General features: G+C 45.6%; 1 protein-coding gene across 1 annotated transcript in view; it reads right to left on the bottom strand.

The window, feature by feature from the left end:
- Positions 1-2,095: 2,095 nt before the first annotated feature.
- The window catches only part of LOC308575577 (uncharacterized protein), a 30,893-nt gene continuing 16,630 nt past the window's right edge, over positions 2,096-16,358 (bottom strand). Inside the window, exons 10-17 of the mRNA XM_081174329.1 lie at positions 15,938-16,010; positions 7,503-7,664; positions 6,455-6,494; positions 5,342-5,478; positions 5,106-5,197; positions 4,505-4,732; positions 3,716-3,840; positions 2,096-2,412 (exon numbers count right to left, since the gene is read on the bottom strand). Of these exons, the coding sequence (XP_081030455.1) occupies positions 2,117-2,412; positions 3,716-3,840; positions 4,505-4,732; positions 5,106-5,197; positions 5,342-5,478; positions 6,455-6,494; positions 7,503-7,664; positions 15,938-16,010 (1,153 nt within the window). The 3' untranslated portion in view covers positions 2,096-2,116. The remainder of the gene's footprint in view (positions 2,413-3,715; positions 3,841-4,504; positions 4,733-5,105; positions 5,198-5,341; positions 5,479-6,454; positions 6,495-7,502; positions 7,665-15,937; positions 16,011-16,358) is intronic.

Genomic DNA, 16,358 nt, shown 5'->3' on the forward strand with positions numbered 1-16,358 from the left:
GGGAGAACCCAATTTAAAATACAGGTTAAAATGCAATTTAAAATACAGCCTCGTTTTAAAGGCCAGGCGGAACAGCTCTGTCTTGCAGGCCCTGCAGAAAGATGTCCAGTCTTGCAGGGCCCTAGTCTCTTGTGACAGAGCGGTTCACTAAGTTGGGGCCAGTACTGAAAAGGCCCTGGCCCTAGTTGAGACCAATCTAAGCATCTTGCGACTTGGGACCTCCAAAATGTTGTCATTTGTGGACCTTAAGGTCCTCCGCGGAGCATACCAGGAGAGGCGGTCTCTTAGGTACGAGGATTCTAGGCCGCATGGGGCTTTTAAAGGTCAAAACCTTTATAGTGGAATATAGCACAAGTTTGGAGCTCGTTTCCATGTTAATCTGCAGATAGTTTCTTTTTTCTCCCCTGGAAGCAAGTAACATGGAAACTTGTGCTATATATTCTAGGAAGTGGCTTCTAGGCCATGTGAAAGCTCAAGATATAACATGGAAATTATCAATTATGGGAATGTTAGGGTATAAACTCATGTGAATGCAACCTTCCACTATATCCCTGGACGTGGCTTTTAGGTCCTGTGGAAGCTGAATAATAATGCAGTAATTAACATTTAGGGGAATGTCATAAAAATAGAATCCCCCGTTGTGTGAATGCAGTCTATGGGTACAGAGACCTCCCCATGTATAAAGCATAGAGTTGGTATTTTCTATGCACGGGCATCGGGGGGGCATGCTTTTCAGTGCACAGTGCAGCATGGGAGCAGAAAATGCTGATGTAGAGCTTACTTGTTCCAGCTCAAGGATGAGCAGAAGAAAGTGGATCTGGAACTACTGAGGGATCTCCACCTCTCCAGTTGTTTAACCATAGCAACAACCAAACAACTCATTCCTCCCCTAAATATATTGCTCAATTGAAGAAAGCTTGGAGCAACCAGGAGTTGAGTTTTTGTGTGGAAGGACTGTAAGCTCAGTTCTGTGTGGATGCTCTCAAAAAACTTCCAGGGCTCAAATTTATTTTCCCCCAGTCTCTGTCTTTTGCACTAGTCTCCAGTTGGTGGTTTAGAAAGGGGGGGAGGGGTGTCTATTTAAACAAAGCTTGCCCACCCCCTGCTTGAGCCAATGCGGGCTTTATATTCTAATTACAAGCATGAAAGACGCAAAGGAAAACCCGAAAAAGCAATTTGCCTTCAATGCTTAGGAGTTGCAAAGGACGTCTTTCCTCCTTTTTCCCTTATACTTGAGCCAAAAAGGATATGAATCCATCTGTTGGTAGCATAAACTCTGTCCCTGTGGATCAGGGTATATGAGTGTATTGGTCAGCTATATGAAGGGAATTCGGTCTTGCCTTGTATGATCAAAAGTTATTGTTATGATTGATTTTATTTTTGGTCTTAATAAATATCAACACTAACTTGACATCCCATGTTCTGCTTCAAGGTCTTTGATATTTTCCCACAGGAAACAAGGCAGGAATCGTTTGAAATCACCACTTAGGTGTAAACAGTTAAATCCCCTCTATCACACACACATGCACACAACACTTCTCTCTCCCACACACTCTTGCTTCCCTCTTTTGCACACACATTTTACCTGTTTCCATCACTCACACACCTTAAGGCCAGTGTCATCTCAGGTTATGCTTCTCAAAACTGCATTGCACAGGAAGCCTTAGCTCAGTTGACAGATCATGAGACTCTTAATCTCAGGGTTGTGGCTTGGAGCCCCACATTGGGCAAAAGATTCCTGCATCGCAGGTGGTTTGACTAGATTACCTGCATGGTCTTCCAACTCTACAGTTCTATGATTCCATGCCACTCTTTCCTATTCAGGAGCCAGCCCACACACAGCCTGGGCATCCCATACTGCCCATGTAGAAGCCAAAATGTTCAGTTCAGCAACTCGCCACGAGGGGCAGCTGCACAGAAACCCGAACCACCACCTGGCAATCTAGCGATCCCTCCTGGGATCTAGTGCTCTCGGGTATCTGCTGGCGATCCAACCAAATCCTGAGGCACCAAGGTATATTGCAACCCAGTTTTCCCGTCCGCCCACTCCTCTGCTCCCATCTGGGGGGTAACACAGAGCTCTGGGAGAGCAGGGTGGGTGAAGCAGCCGTGAGTTTTAATGAGCACACGCCCCCATGGATTTTTGGAGCGAAGCCGCGAAAATGTTGCATGGATTGTTCCATGTTGCCATGGCAAGCTCGCACTCCACGAGATCACCGTTATCCGAGGACAGCTGCTCCTTCAAGCAATCCAGTTCCTCCATGGTGATGTTGTTGCCGCCACACACAATGATGACTATGGATTCCAGCTCGTTGAGGAGTTTACCATCCTTTTGCAGTGTTTTGGTCAGCTCGCAGTAGACAGCTGCCAAGGACGCCCCGCACGCCGGCTCCACCAGCATCCTCTCCTCGTCTGCAGGCAAAAGGGTCGTTTAAGTTTTCTAGATGTTGAATCATAGCATCCTAGAGCTGGAAGGGACCCTGAGGATCATACGGTCCAATCCTATGTAATGCAGGAATATGCAGCTATCCAATACAGGGATCAAACCTGCAACTTTGGCGTTATCACCACCATGCTCTAACCAACTGTGCTGTTTCTCCTTGCCGTTAAGGCATGAGTAATCTGTGGGTTAAACCACAGAGCCTAGGACTTGTTGATCAGAAGGTCGGCAGTTCGATTCCCTGCGACGGGGTGAGCTCCCGTTGCTCGGTCCCTGCTCCTGCCAACCTAGCAGTTTGAAAGCACCTCAAAGTGCAAGTAGATAAATAGGTACCGCTCCGTCGGGAAGGTAAACGGCATTTCCGTGTGCTGCTCTGGTTCGCCAGAAGTGGCTTAGTCGTGCTGGCCACATGACCCGGAAGCTGTACGCAGGCTCCCTCGGCCAATAAAGCGAGATGAGCGCCACAACCCCAGAGTCGGCCACGACTGGACCTAATGGTCAGGGGTCCCTTTACCTTTTAATCAGTAGAAAAAAAAGAAAGAAAAGGTAAAGGACCCCTGACAGTTAAGTCCAGTCGTGAACGATTCTGGGGTTGTGGCGCTCATCTTGCTTTACTGGCCAAGGGAGACATTTTGTCCTCAGACAGTTTTTCCAAGTCATGTGGCCAGCATGACTAAGCCACTTTTGGTGAAACCAGAGCAGCGCACGGAAACGCCGTTTGCCTTCCTATCGGAGCGGTACCTAATTATCTACTTGCACTTTGATGTGCTTTCAAACTGCTAGGTTGGCAGGAGCAGGGACTGAGCAATGGGAACTCACCCCGTTGCGGGGATTCGAACCGCCCAACTTCCGATCGGCAAGCCCTAGGTTTAGACTACAGTGCCACCCACGTAATCAGTAGTAGAAGTAATTCATGCCATGCATTTGAAGTGCAATATACCACTTGATCCTCAAAAGAGGATTGAACAAATAAGATTGGACAAATCAATGACTACTGGTATTGTACAGTTGGAAGGGACAGAAAGGCTCATCTCATGCAATCCCCTGTAATACAGTTCTGCACAAAGTCATAATAGCACTTGGAGCAGCAAGAGCCAGTGTGGCGCCTTGTAGAGTTTATTTGACTCCAGCACCCATCAGCCCCAGCCAGTATGGCCGATGGTCAGAGAAGATGGGAACTCTAGTTCACCATATAATTGCACTGACTATCCAGACATGGAGAACGAGTTCACAATTAGTGCATTAATACAGGATGGCTGTCTTGCGAATACATACCCAGAAACTTCCCGACGGCTGCCACTGCGTCAGAGTCGTCGACAACCTGTGATATGACAGGGTGCTCTTGCGCCAGCTTCAAAGCTTCCTCTGCCACAGTAGCTGCCCCAAGCGTGGTAGCAACGCTGGACCCAGAACAGGAAAAGGAAGATCAGTGGGCTGGATTTTGCTTGTTGGATTTGGCTCAGGCGAACAATGTGTAATGACAATGAGGCCATTTTATTTATCTGTTGCATTTATACCCCTCCATTCTTCCCCTCAAGGTGGTGCATGTGGTTTCCCCTTTCCTCCTTGAATCCCCATAACAACCCTGTGAGGTAGGTTAGGCTGGCAGCCAGTGACTGGTCTCAGCCACTGAGCTTCATGATCAAGTGGGGATTTGAATCCTGCTGTCTGACACTATAACCACTGCACTGTCTCCCAGTATTGTATTGTATTGTATTGTATTGTATTGTATTGTATTGTATTGTATTGTATTGTATTGTATTGTATTGATTGTTTCTTCTGCCCTCCATCAGCCCTCACTATCTGCCACCTCCTCCTTCGTCTCAGTGTTGCTGCTTATAGCACTCCACAAGGAGGAGGATGGGGACAAAACTAGGAGAAGGCTGGCTCTGCCTGTCATTGGCTCTGGTGCCCCCTACTGTTGGGCTCCCTGTCTTCCGCCCTACCAGACCCAATGGGTACCAATCCACATCAGCTGTCACACTACCAGTAGTGGCTTCTGCCCTGAGGTAAGCGGTAGTCTTTTACCCTCCTAGTCCCCCACCAAATGTGCCGTGAGCTCACCTGGTAATTTCGGGCAGTGTCACCAGCTTCTTTTCTTCCAAGGAAGCATTCAGACTGTGGGCTCCGCGGGTCTCCATGGCGATGATGGGTACCTTGTCCCAGCCCACCTCGCGGAGGCCCTGAATCACCCCACAGAGCATGCCACCCCCTCCAACAGAGAGAATTATTGCTCCAGGTGTGGACTCCATCTGCTCCTTCATCTCTATGACCATGGTCTTGTGCCCTTCCCTGCAAAGCAGAGGGGACCCAGAACATCAAAACCAAATGTCAGGGGTGGGAAAGAGAGAGTTGGGGGTGGGGGCACTGAGAGAAGAGCGCATTCAAAACTTCTCATCATTTTTATTTGTGGGGAGGGGGAGAAATCTGGTCTGGTTTTTTCCTTTGCAGAAGTCCATTTTGGCAGGAAATCCCTGACATATTCCCTGCTTCCTGCATACCAGGCCCCAGCTGAAATTCTGGGGCATTGTGGGGGGAAATAAAATGGCCACCAGGTGGCCAAAATGGCCGCACTTCAGTTCAGGTATTGCTTCAAAATGGCTAATCTGGTACTGTTTCGAACTGAACTGAATTTCTCCACCGAAAGAGAAATTACATCACATACCAGATGAGAGGGTCATCGAACGGAGGCACGTAGGTCGAGTTAGAGCTTCCCTTTGCCATTTCCTTGGCTATGTTTTGGCATTCCTCCAGTGTCTAGAGGAAAGGAAGTTTGTTATTAGGCTAGGATTCTAAGAAATATTTATTTGATGATGGTGGTGATTTTTAAAGGCTTCCAACTTTTGTTCTTCTGTGATAAGCCAGGGAAAGGGTTAAGGCTGATCTTCCTTCCAAACTTACCTGTTGCACGCATACCGTGGCTCCCTCATCTTCCATGCGCTCCATAGTTATAGCTGGTGTGGATTGGGGCACAAAGATGATAGCCGGGATCCCCAACTGTTTTGCAGAGTAGGCAGCGGCAAGACCGGCATTTCCCGCTGGAAGAAAGCCCATTTGACACCACTATGATGCTAGACCTTATGACAGTTGCCTTCCCTCCCAGGCCAACCCAAGGCATACAAGACTTCTGGATATACTCTAGGTGTCCTGCCTAAAGTCATCTAGTTTGTGGGAGAGGTGAAATCTGAACTGGGGACTTTCTGATTTGCAGCTCAGCCTCTAAGCCACCATACTGTTGTTCTTGTTATTAATTAAATTTGTATACTGCCCTATACCCACATGTCTCAGGGCAGTTCACAATATAAAATCACAATCTAAAAATACAAAATACATAATAAAAATAAGAAAAAACCCAATGATTCCCTGCACTACTTCAGTTTCTCTCATTTTTCCAAACTTAAATTCAGCTGTCTCTATTTCCATGTTGGCTTGTGGAAACATTTTTCCAAATCCTAGCAAAAATCACCAGCATTTTAGTTACAGATAGGTAGCCGTGTTGGTCTGCTGTAGTAAAAATAAAAAAATTCCTTCCAGTAGCACCTTATCTCATTATACATGACTAAGCCATTTCTCACCTTCTCACCCCTTGCCTTTTCCTGTAAGACCTATTACAGTCGTTAAGAGTCGTCAACAGGCTCATCTCAGCTATCTGCCAATCTCCCATTCCCACCACCCTTCTGAGTAATACCCCTCCCCACCTTCTCACTATATAGAAGGATCTGGCAACTTCTGTTTCAGTGTATCTGAAGAAGTGTGCATGCACACGAAAGCTCATACCAAGAACTAACTTAGTTGGTCTTTAAGGTGCTACTGGACAGCATTTTAAGTGTAATCCCCCCCCCCCAAATGTACAGATAAGAACATGAGACAAGCCTGCTGAATCAGGCTAGTAGTCCTTCCAGCCCAGCATCCTGTTCTCACAGTGGCCAACCAGATGGCCCAAAGGGAACCTTCCACAAGCAGGATCCTCCCCTCCCCTGGAACCCTGACAGTGTCCACAGAAAACCACATTACCTGAGGCACAGACAAACTGCTGGCAGTGTTTTTCGGCCCACTGTGAAAGCAGAAGGATAGGAATGTGTGAACAGAAGTCATCTTAACCCCACAGCAGAAACAACCCCACCACCCATGGTTCTTTCCAGGCAGGTCTGGACCAGATTCTGTCCTCTTGACCTCATAACGAAACCTTTGCAGAATGCCCAAAGAACAGCTCTTACTGTAAGGAAGTTTTTTTCATATGTTTGGTTGGAATCTGCTTTCATGTAACTTGAAGCTGTTGAGGTTTGAGCCCTACCTTCCAGAGCAGGAGAGAGCAATCTTGCTCCATCTTCCATGTGACAGCCCTTTTAGTTATTTGAAGATGGTTATCATATCTCCTCTTTTCTAGGCTAAACATACATAGCTCCTTCAGCCATTCCTCATAAGGCTCCTAGACCTTTGATCATCCTAGTCACCCTCCTCTGCACACATTTCAGCTTGTCAACATCCTTCTTAAATTGTGGCGCCCAGAACTGGACACAGTATTCCAGGTGTGGTCTGACCAAGACAGACTAGAGTGGTACTATTGCTTCCCTTGATCTGGACACTATACTTCTGTTGAATACTTCGTGCCTGCTCACTGCCTGATTCAATTCTTCCCAAAAGGGGCCTTTCCCCCAAACAAAGATGGCACCTGCCAGACTGAGGAGCAGCTTGCTTCAAGCTCGTTCCCTAAACAATATCCATTATGTGCAATATCACTTCCCACCAGAAAGGTCCCATCATATGAACACCGCAAGCTGCCTTAACCTGAGCTACAGCCTATCCTAGGGCAGTAGAGAAAACCAGCAGCAACCTTCACCATTCTTTCTTGTCTTATATGGGAATGTACCTTATAGTAAGCCAACAAGAGGCTCAGTGTTCCCTACACTCACTGGCAGCAGCTCTCTAGGGTTTTAGGCAGGAGTCGCTGCCAGCCCCACCTGGACAGGCTGGGGATTGAACCTGGGACCTTCTGCACTCAAGGCAGCTGCTCTGCCACTGAGCTACGAGCCTTCCCCATATAGCTTTCTCCTTTCCTTACCGCTTTGCAAAAGTTCCCTATGCCTCGTATCTTAAAGGAGCAAGTGGGTTGGGTATTTTCGAGCTTCAGGTAGACCTTCGTACCAGCCAATTTGGAGAGGTGGAGGCTGATCCGCAGCGGAGTGACCACATGGAAGGGCTTGGAGGAGGCCATTGTGGAAAGCTGAGGGTAGAATGGGGATTAGGTACAGAATAAGTGGAAGAATTAGAGAAAAAAGACTGTTTTGCTTCCTCAAAACTTCGTTTTGACTCTTCATGGCTATGTAGTTAAAGTCCGTTGATATGGTCACAAACAGCCAAGGCTGTGAGTGCTGCGATCTTAGAATCTCAAGTCTCATTCTATTTAAATCAATCAGGTTTATAGTCCTCATGCTACATATACATTCTTGAAAGTGCAGGAGGTCATGGTTGCTGATGCAGTAAGCTGTCCTGTGACTGCAATAATGCTTCACTGCTTAATTCCTTGTCCCTCTTTGTAATTGGCTGCTAGTATGTGAATTTAGAAACTGAAGTTTCATTTAAAAGAAAGAAAGAAAACAAGCAGGTTCCTGGGCCTCATGGCTAAAAACATATGTTTGAAAATGTGAGTACAGTACTGTAATCCTTTATTAACTTTAATAAAGTTTCTTTATTTTATTGCATTAAAAACCAGACTCTCCCTGCAAGCGAATTTTCTGTCCTTACCTGAACCTCAATTATTGAACTCTCCCAAGGATCCAAATTTGCAGTGCAAACGGCCTATACCTTGCTTATCTGAAGGCTAAAGGTGTGCATTACATCATGATGCACACTGTCTAGCAGACCTCCAGCCAGACGATGAGACGCACTTACTTGTCGAGGGTCTTAGAAGAGGCTTTGGAGCTTGGCTTGCAAAGTGGTTGGACGGCAGAGCTGGGTGCTTGCGATGGTGTTTTGGAGGAAGCCGCTGGTGGACTCAGAGGGGGGCTCTCCTCCTTCTCCTGGGGGTGGGCTGCCTGGGTGCTGTGCTTATCTTCACGACTCTGGTCTCATTGGGGGAACATTGGTTTGTCTTGGCCCCACTTTATAAGCCGATGGTCTTGGCTTGGTGTTGGCCACTTATGGGAGGTGTGGTGCACTCCCCACAACCACTGCCCTCGCCTCTGAGGTCATCTCCCTTCCTCTCCTCCAACCAGAGATCCGACCTAAGGTAAAGGAGCAGAATCAATGCTTAAAAGGATGTCAGCCAGAGGGGAAACGGGGAAGGGGGTGTGTGTGATTCATTGCAAAAGGGGGAAAGCCTATTTCAGTCACTCCAATACCAAAAGAAGAGGAGCAAATGAGACAGACAAGGCTAGCTGGTGGAGGAAGGAGGGGCTGGGGGGACAGTCTGGGGTGGCTGCTTCAGACAAAGGGCCCCTTCACTCAAATGGTCCAAAGCAGGCTCAAACCAGGTTGGCAGGCTGGGTCTGGACTGATGATGAGGCAGCGTTAGGAGTGAGCCGTGCCGGATTTACGTATAAGCTAAACAAGCTATAGCTTGGAGCCCTACTCTCTTGGGGCCCCCAAAAAAATTAAAGGAAAAAACCCTGGATGTACATTTCCAAAATATAAGATAAAAAACAAATTAAATAAAACCTACATACAGCAACAGTGTTGTGTGTTGTATAGGCTCCTATGATGTAAGTCATGGGCACCACCTGCTAGCCTGCTCCCTAAAATGTCACTGGTTTGCTCATTTCTATATATAGGGTGCCTACATTCTGTTGGGATACTGCCAGGGAGACAAAGTCCATCATGGCCCCAAGCCGTTTGCCGGACGATCCATCGATCTCCCGTAGGCACGCAGTATCAGCGATTAGCGACATGAGTTTCTAGAAAATATCTAGCCACATTCCAGAGCTCATGCACACTCTTATCAGCAGATAATTGACAGCAGAAGTCGCACTCAGGAGAGCATTATTTACAAGCTTTATTCAGCGTTGATTAGAACAAAAAAAAAACATGACTGGCTGCGTCAGTATCTCCGACAGAGAGAGAAACGAAAGCAGTAGGAAACATAAACATCCTGTGAACAGGACATGCGCAGACTCTGTGACTCACAAAGCCTGCTCCCTTTTAAGGTGGAACGGAAATATCCTAACATATTCTGCATGGACTGGTTGCATGGCAACATGTGCAGATGGCTTTAGATACCTATTAAGTCGGACTTCCGGGTTGGCGCCATCGCCAGGGGTTGGGTCCTACCGCGCCGGTGACGCGGGGACAATCAAAAACCACGGGCACGGAGCCCGTGGACATGGTTGACTCGGCGGGCACTGTTAGCGCCCCCCAACCCGCGAAGGAGCCTTTTTAAAGGCTACGGAGCGGGGGATGGGGGTGGCGTGGTGGTATGAGTCCTCTGCTTTCCCTGCCGAGCGAAGCCGCATGCCATTCGACGGAGAGCGCTGACTTCTCCTATTGAAAATTTGGACTATAAACAACAACCCGTGAGTAATTTGGAAATCGGACTTGAAAGGAGAAATTTTTTTTTCGGATTCGGCACGAGCGGGGGAGATCCAAAAAGGAAGTCAGTCTCCCCCCTATTGTAGACATTTTAAAACAAGGATTTGGCAACTAAGGTCGAGAAAGGAGCTTGCTTCTGTTTATTGATAAAAATCATTAATTCCACGATGGGAAATTATAAGAACTGTGCTGGAGGAGAAGAGTGGATGGTGAGAGTGAAAGTGCAACCCCCCCGGGAACCGGGGCGATCCGCGAGAGAGCCTGGCGAAGAGAGACAGAGACTTTGACAGCTGTCAAAGTAGCTGTCAAAGTTGGAGAATATAAAGAGGACTTTGCTATGAGGACTTTGCTGGTTAGTTTTGTTACAATTTGGATATAAATTGTCGAAAATAAGGAATAACAATTTGACTTTTGGATTTGAGGAAACAAAGTTACTATAATCCCCCTAGAGGGGCTTTGGGACATTACAAGAACGGTCGTAAGTGGAAAAATACTCTTGGAATCGCACAGGACTTGTTATCTTCTGGGAAAGCTGCAAAAACGAAACAGTATTTTGTCTACAGAGGTGTTTATATTAAAGGAGACAATAGAATCATCTATTGAAGAATGGAAGGGACTGGACGCAAGTTTTTGTTCCTGAACTAACAACAACCCCTGTAGAGGTATCAAATTTTTGAATTAGAATGTTTTTGTAGCGGAACAGGAAAAGAAACCTGAGAAAGTGAGAAAAAAGAACAAAGGACTGATGACGACTTGGAAAGAACAAGGGAGGAGCCATATTATTGTGAAAGACCAAGGAAAACTAAAGGCCTGTTAGGGGCCTCTTTCAGACTGGGCATCTGAAGTTAAACATTATTTTTTAAAAAAACTAACCGGCAAGGTGGAACTGGAAAAAAAACCCGGCTATGGATGTGAGATCTCCAGGCTGACAGTAGATAGATTGATGGACATGGGGAATTGAAACCGGGGAAGGGTGGGGGGAGATCTGGAATCCAAAGGGTGTACAACTATTTTTTGAATCTTTTTATATTTTTTACCTTGTTTGGACGTGTTTATCAAAAAAAGGGAATTCGTGGAAGGAAATTGGGGTGGACCTTGGGGGAAAAACTTTCTTTTAATGATGAGGGATGGTGGAATGTAAAGGGAAAGTGGTTATATTACTAAATTGAATAGTGGGTTAAACAAAATAAGTTTTAAATTGGGAGTAAGAACTTGTGGAACCAAATTAATGAAAGGGGAATACAATAGGGAGGGGGATGGGGGAGTCCTGGAAAGATGTTAATGAAAGTAAGGCTTCAATTGTAAAGGTTTATTTTTTCTTTTTTTTTTTGTTTTTTCTTTTTTGAGTTTTGGAAACTTCAATAAATATGATTTAAAAAAAAAGATACCTATTAAGTCCATAAATTACCATACAGCATATATTCAACACAAAAAACAGCAACAATTTGTTGTTGACAAAGGACAGCTGGACATATAAAGGGCCCCATTGCCTTCAGTAGCTTAGGGTCTCATCAAACCTAAACCAGGCCCTGGGAGTGAGGGGCAGGGAAACACATTGACCCCAGCAGATAGCTGTGTACACACCAGGCGTTGAAAGCAAATTCCCTCACACCCAAAGAATCCTGGGAACTGTAGTAGTAGGAACTGAAGGTAGGGCTTTGCAGACAATGAAAGGTTTGTTGCTTCATGATGCTGGTTTGCCTGTAAAATTCAGGGGGGTGGGGGGTGGGGAGGCCACGCTGGCAGCATGCTATAGTCAAAATAGGCTGTGGTAAATAATACGCCTATCTGCTCCATGGTAAAAAGCCTAGCATCTCCCATTTGAGAACTTTTGGCGGCTATCCCCAAGGCACAGAGAAAGAGTGAAACTGATTTTTGTGGATTATCAGCCAGACTGTAAAAGTTCCGGGTTTTCTCTTGGCAATGGAAAAGGGGTCCTGAGCTGCAGTGCTGTGTTCTCAGAGCGAAATAACTGGTCCAGAATCCATGCGAATTCTGAAGTAGTTTTGCCTCTCATTGAGCCAGTCCCAGAACCACAGGCCCAGCCGTTACCACGGCAACCAACTGCAAAGTCTTGTGAAACAGGAGACTCTTTCTGCCAAAGCTGAAGGGGAGGAAGAGAGGGACAGGCAGTTACATAACTAAGACAATGGGTAGGCAAACTAAGGCCCGGGCGCTGGATCCGGCCCAATCACCTTCTAAATCCGGCCCACGGACAGTCCGGGAATCTGCATGTTTTTACATGAGCAGAATGTGTCCTTTTATTTTAAATGCATCTCTGGGTTATTTGTGGGGCCTGTCTGGTGTTTTTACATGAGTAGAATATGTGCTTTTATTTAAAATGCGTCTCTGTGTTATTTGTGGGGCATAGGAATTCGTTCATATTTTTTTCCCAAAATATAGTCTGGCCCCCCACAAGGTCTGAGGGACAGTGGACCGGCCCCTTGCTGAAAAAGTTTGCTGACCCCTGACTAAGACGATCTGAAGAGGCTACCCAGGAAATCCCACCTCTCAAGATATTCTGAAGAATACTCTGTGGGGCAGGTTAAGGTTTGCAGCGTGAATTATGAACCTTAGACTTTTGAGGAAATCCCGCAGCTGCCGCCACAACAGAAGGAGCTGTGGTTTGCTGCAGTGGAACAAGAAATGCAATCTCTAGCTGATCACAAGTTTTTCTCACTTGTTGATTTGCCTGAAGGGGAGAAATCTGTGGGGTACCTTTGGGTCCATAAAAGAGAAAACCCTAGCATCTGGTGAAGTAAAGTTTAAAGCAAGGCTTGTTGCAAAAGGATTCATGCAGGGAAGGGGTTTAGATTATGATGAGAGATGAGACATTTACTCTGACAGCCAGGAGCAAAAGCATGAGAATGCTTTTAACCCTTGCATCATATTGCGGCAGCATATTTAAATGCAGGGTTAAAAGAGGTGGCTTATATATTTTTTTAAAAAACCTCATGAATTGATCTCTTATTTCTTTCCACAACTCTACCTCCTATGTTAATTGTATTTATGCAGGCTTTCTCTTGCCTTTTTTTATTTGCCATGCTAATACTTTCCCTGCTTTTATTAGCTTGCTCAAATTGTTTATGTTTTAAATCTTTAATTTTCCACTCTTTTTCTTGATTTATTATCATTGAAAACTGAGTTTGCAATAATTTAATATCCTGTTTAACTATCTCTTTTCTACAAGAATTTATCAATTCTTTTTCTTTCCTTTATATTTCTACCTTCTTCACCTCAATGTACAAATCTCTAGAGGGCCATACAGAGTCCATTCAGCTCACCAAATTATTTGTGGATGAATAAAATGTAAATTATCTATCCAGTGGATGTTTTTCTCTCCATATATCAACTAAATTGAAATTTTCTGTCATCAGAAAAAAAGCCTTGGGTAGCTTCCCTTGCTTTTGTGTCACATCTTCTTATAGTTCTATCCCATTCCAGGGAAGTTACACTGTCCATATCTCCCATCAAAATTATCTTTTTAAAAACATATTCAAATAGGATTTCTTCAAGCCTCTAATAAAAGTCATGTTTTTTCTCATTTGGTACAAACAAACAAACAAATTCAGGAGTTTGCCTAGCACTTGGGACAAGAGTTCCAGCTCAAAGATTTAGGAGCTACTATAAAGAGTTACTTGGGAGTTGAAGTACAGAAAGTAAGTGATGGGAGTTTTTCTATTAAGCCAGAAAAAGAAAACTACACAACTGTTAGAATGTTTTGGTATGCAGAATTGTAAAGGCGTTCAAACTCTTCAAACTCCTATGGTGACAGACTTTCAAAAAACAGAGAGTAATGTGGAGTTTGAACACCAGGAGCTATGCCACTCTGCCATTGGCAGTTTTTTGTACAGTTCACAGTGGGTCAAGTGGGAATCCTCACTTGGCTCCAGAGCTGTGGGTGTTCTTAGCAGGTTAGTTTCAAAGCCAACCACACAAGAGTGTTTCGCTATTTAAAAGCAACACAGGACTGTTTAAAACTGTCATCCTCTGGGGCAGAGGAGCTAACGTGTTACTGTGACTTTGGAAATGATGTACAGACAAGAAGGTCTACTACTGGAATAGTAGTAGAATTTGGATAGTCTTTGGTGGTTTGGAAATCCACGAAATGGGGGTTGGTTTCTGTGTCTAAATCCGAAGTGGAATATGCTGCTCTGTCTGAATTGAGCAACGAGCGTCCCTATTTCATGCAGGTTCTTAATGATATGAATGTAGAATCCAAGCTACCTGTGACAGTTTATGGAGGACAATTGGGCTTGCATTTCCATGGCAGGGCCTGAACAATTCAAGTCTAGGACAAAACACGTGGATATCAAATACAGACATGTTGGGACAATGTGGAACAAGGACTAACAAAACTTGTATATTGCATAGCTGTCAACTTTTCCCTTTTCTTGTGAGGAATCCTATTCAGAATAAGGGAATTTCCCTTAAAAAAAGGAAACAGTTGACAGCTATGGTATATTGTGAGTCAAGCCAGAACATCGCTGATGTAATGACAAAACCCAATAGCTTCGAAAGACACAAATAGTTGAAAAGTTGGGATTAGTGAAGCATACTTTATAAACACTTCACACATGCTCTGATGCATGTTTTTTCTTAGAATTAAGAAGGGGTGTTGAGGTTCCTTTAATTGCTGTTAAGGAAAATCTGGTGCATGTGCCTCCCTTATCTTGCACCTGCAGGTCTTGTGATTAGTATTTGAAGGTGACTGCGACCTGGCAACCAGCCAAATAGGTCACTGTGACCTGGCAACTGGCCACGGGTGTGGTCATTCTTGGGTATATTAAGAGGGGGCTGCACATTGCCTCTGCTTCGCTGCAAGGAAGCTCTGCCAAATTGATGCTGAACTCTGTGCTGTTTGTATGCTGTGAATTGTACTTAGAATCATAGAATCATAGAGTTGGAAGAGACCACAAGGGCCATCGAGTCCAACCCCCTGCCAAGCAGGAAACACCATCAGAGCACTCCTGACATATGGTTGTCAAGCCTCTGCTTAAAGACCTCCAAAGAAGGAGACTCCACCACACTCCTTGGCAGCAAATTCCACTGTCGAACAGCTCTTACTGTCAGGAAGTTCTTCCTAATGTTTAGGTGGAATCTTCTTTCTTGTAGTTTGGATCCATTGCTCCGTGTCCGCTTCTCTAGAGCAGCAGAAAACAACCTTTCTCCCTCCTCTATATGACATCCTTTTATATATTTGAACATGGCTATCATACTTGCTTTGCATTTGAAGCCTGCACCTCCTACAAGGGATCTAATGGAAGCCTGTATATAGTGAAACTGCCTTAATGCTTTGGACCTGTCAGTAATGGACTGAGCTGACTGAAGAGTTGGGAGTCTAAATGAATATCTTCTGGCGCAAAACTGCACTGCCACGAACCTACGCACTTGGGGAGCTGTACACATTTGGTACATGCCATACACCAATAGGTTTCTTGTGGACATCTGGCTGGCTAGTGTGAGAACAGGATGCTAGCCTAGATGGGCCACAGGCCTGATCCAGCAGGACTTTTCTTACATTCTTAAGTCCCATGCTGGGAGGTGGGGACGGGGAAGAGCGTACAAACACAAGGTGGGATCTGAAACAAAACCTTGTAACCCTCCTCCCTTTCCCAGTGAATCAGCTCACTGAGAACAGTTCACTAAGCCCAAGATGTTCTAGCTGCTGGAATTTTAGAAGGTGTCGGCCAGACATATGCATATTTTGCACCTCCTTGAGGTCTGGGAACTTAAAACAAACAGCACAGATTCTCAGAAAGCCGGATTTTCGTAGAGTTTCCATAATCTGTGCACAGTCCTGGAGAAATCATCAAACAGCCAGCTGGCTGTTTCCAAGGCTCGGGGCACTTATGAATTGGTGGTACTTCTTTGTGGTATTCGGTGGTGGTGGTCCCAAGTTTAGGAAACTTGTTGCTAAAGTCCAAGAGGCTTTTTTTAGGTTGATTAGCAAAGGCTGTAAGTTTGAATTACCTGGGAGGGGGGCAGTGTTCCCTTGGAGGTCTGAACCGACAGTACAATCACCCAGAGGCTGTTCTTAGTGCACCTAGGAGAATAAGGCAGGAGCCCCTAGAGACTCCCAGTGTCTCTGGGCTTCAGGTGTCTGTTACTGCAAAGCAGATTCCAGAATCCCCTGGCTTCTGGTTGGCTGGAGGGGAAAGGTCAAACTCCAGGGATTGTGACATCCACTGATACCAAGACAACAGAGCCAGGCACACACAGGGGAGCCAGATCAGCAACCCAGGGAGCCCCTTGACCCCTCTAAGCCAGTTTTCATAGGAATATTGGAAGCTGTCCTATACTGAATCAGACCATTGGTCCATTTTGCTCAGTATTGTCTACACTGATTGGCAGCAGCTCTCCAGGGATTCATGCAGGGAACGTTCCCAACCCT

This window comes from Podarcis bocagei (assembly GCF_964188305.1).
Source record: "Podarcis bocagei genome assembly, chromosome: 16".
Taxonomy (NCBI): domain Eukaryota; kingdom Metazoa; phylum Chordata; class Lepidosauria; order Squamata; family Lacertidae; genus Podarcis; species Podarcis bocagei.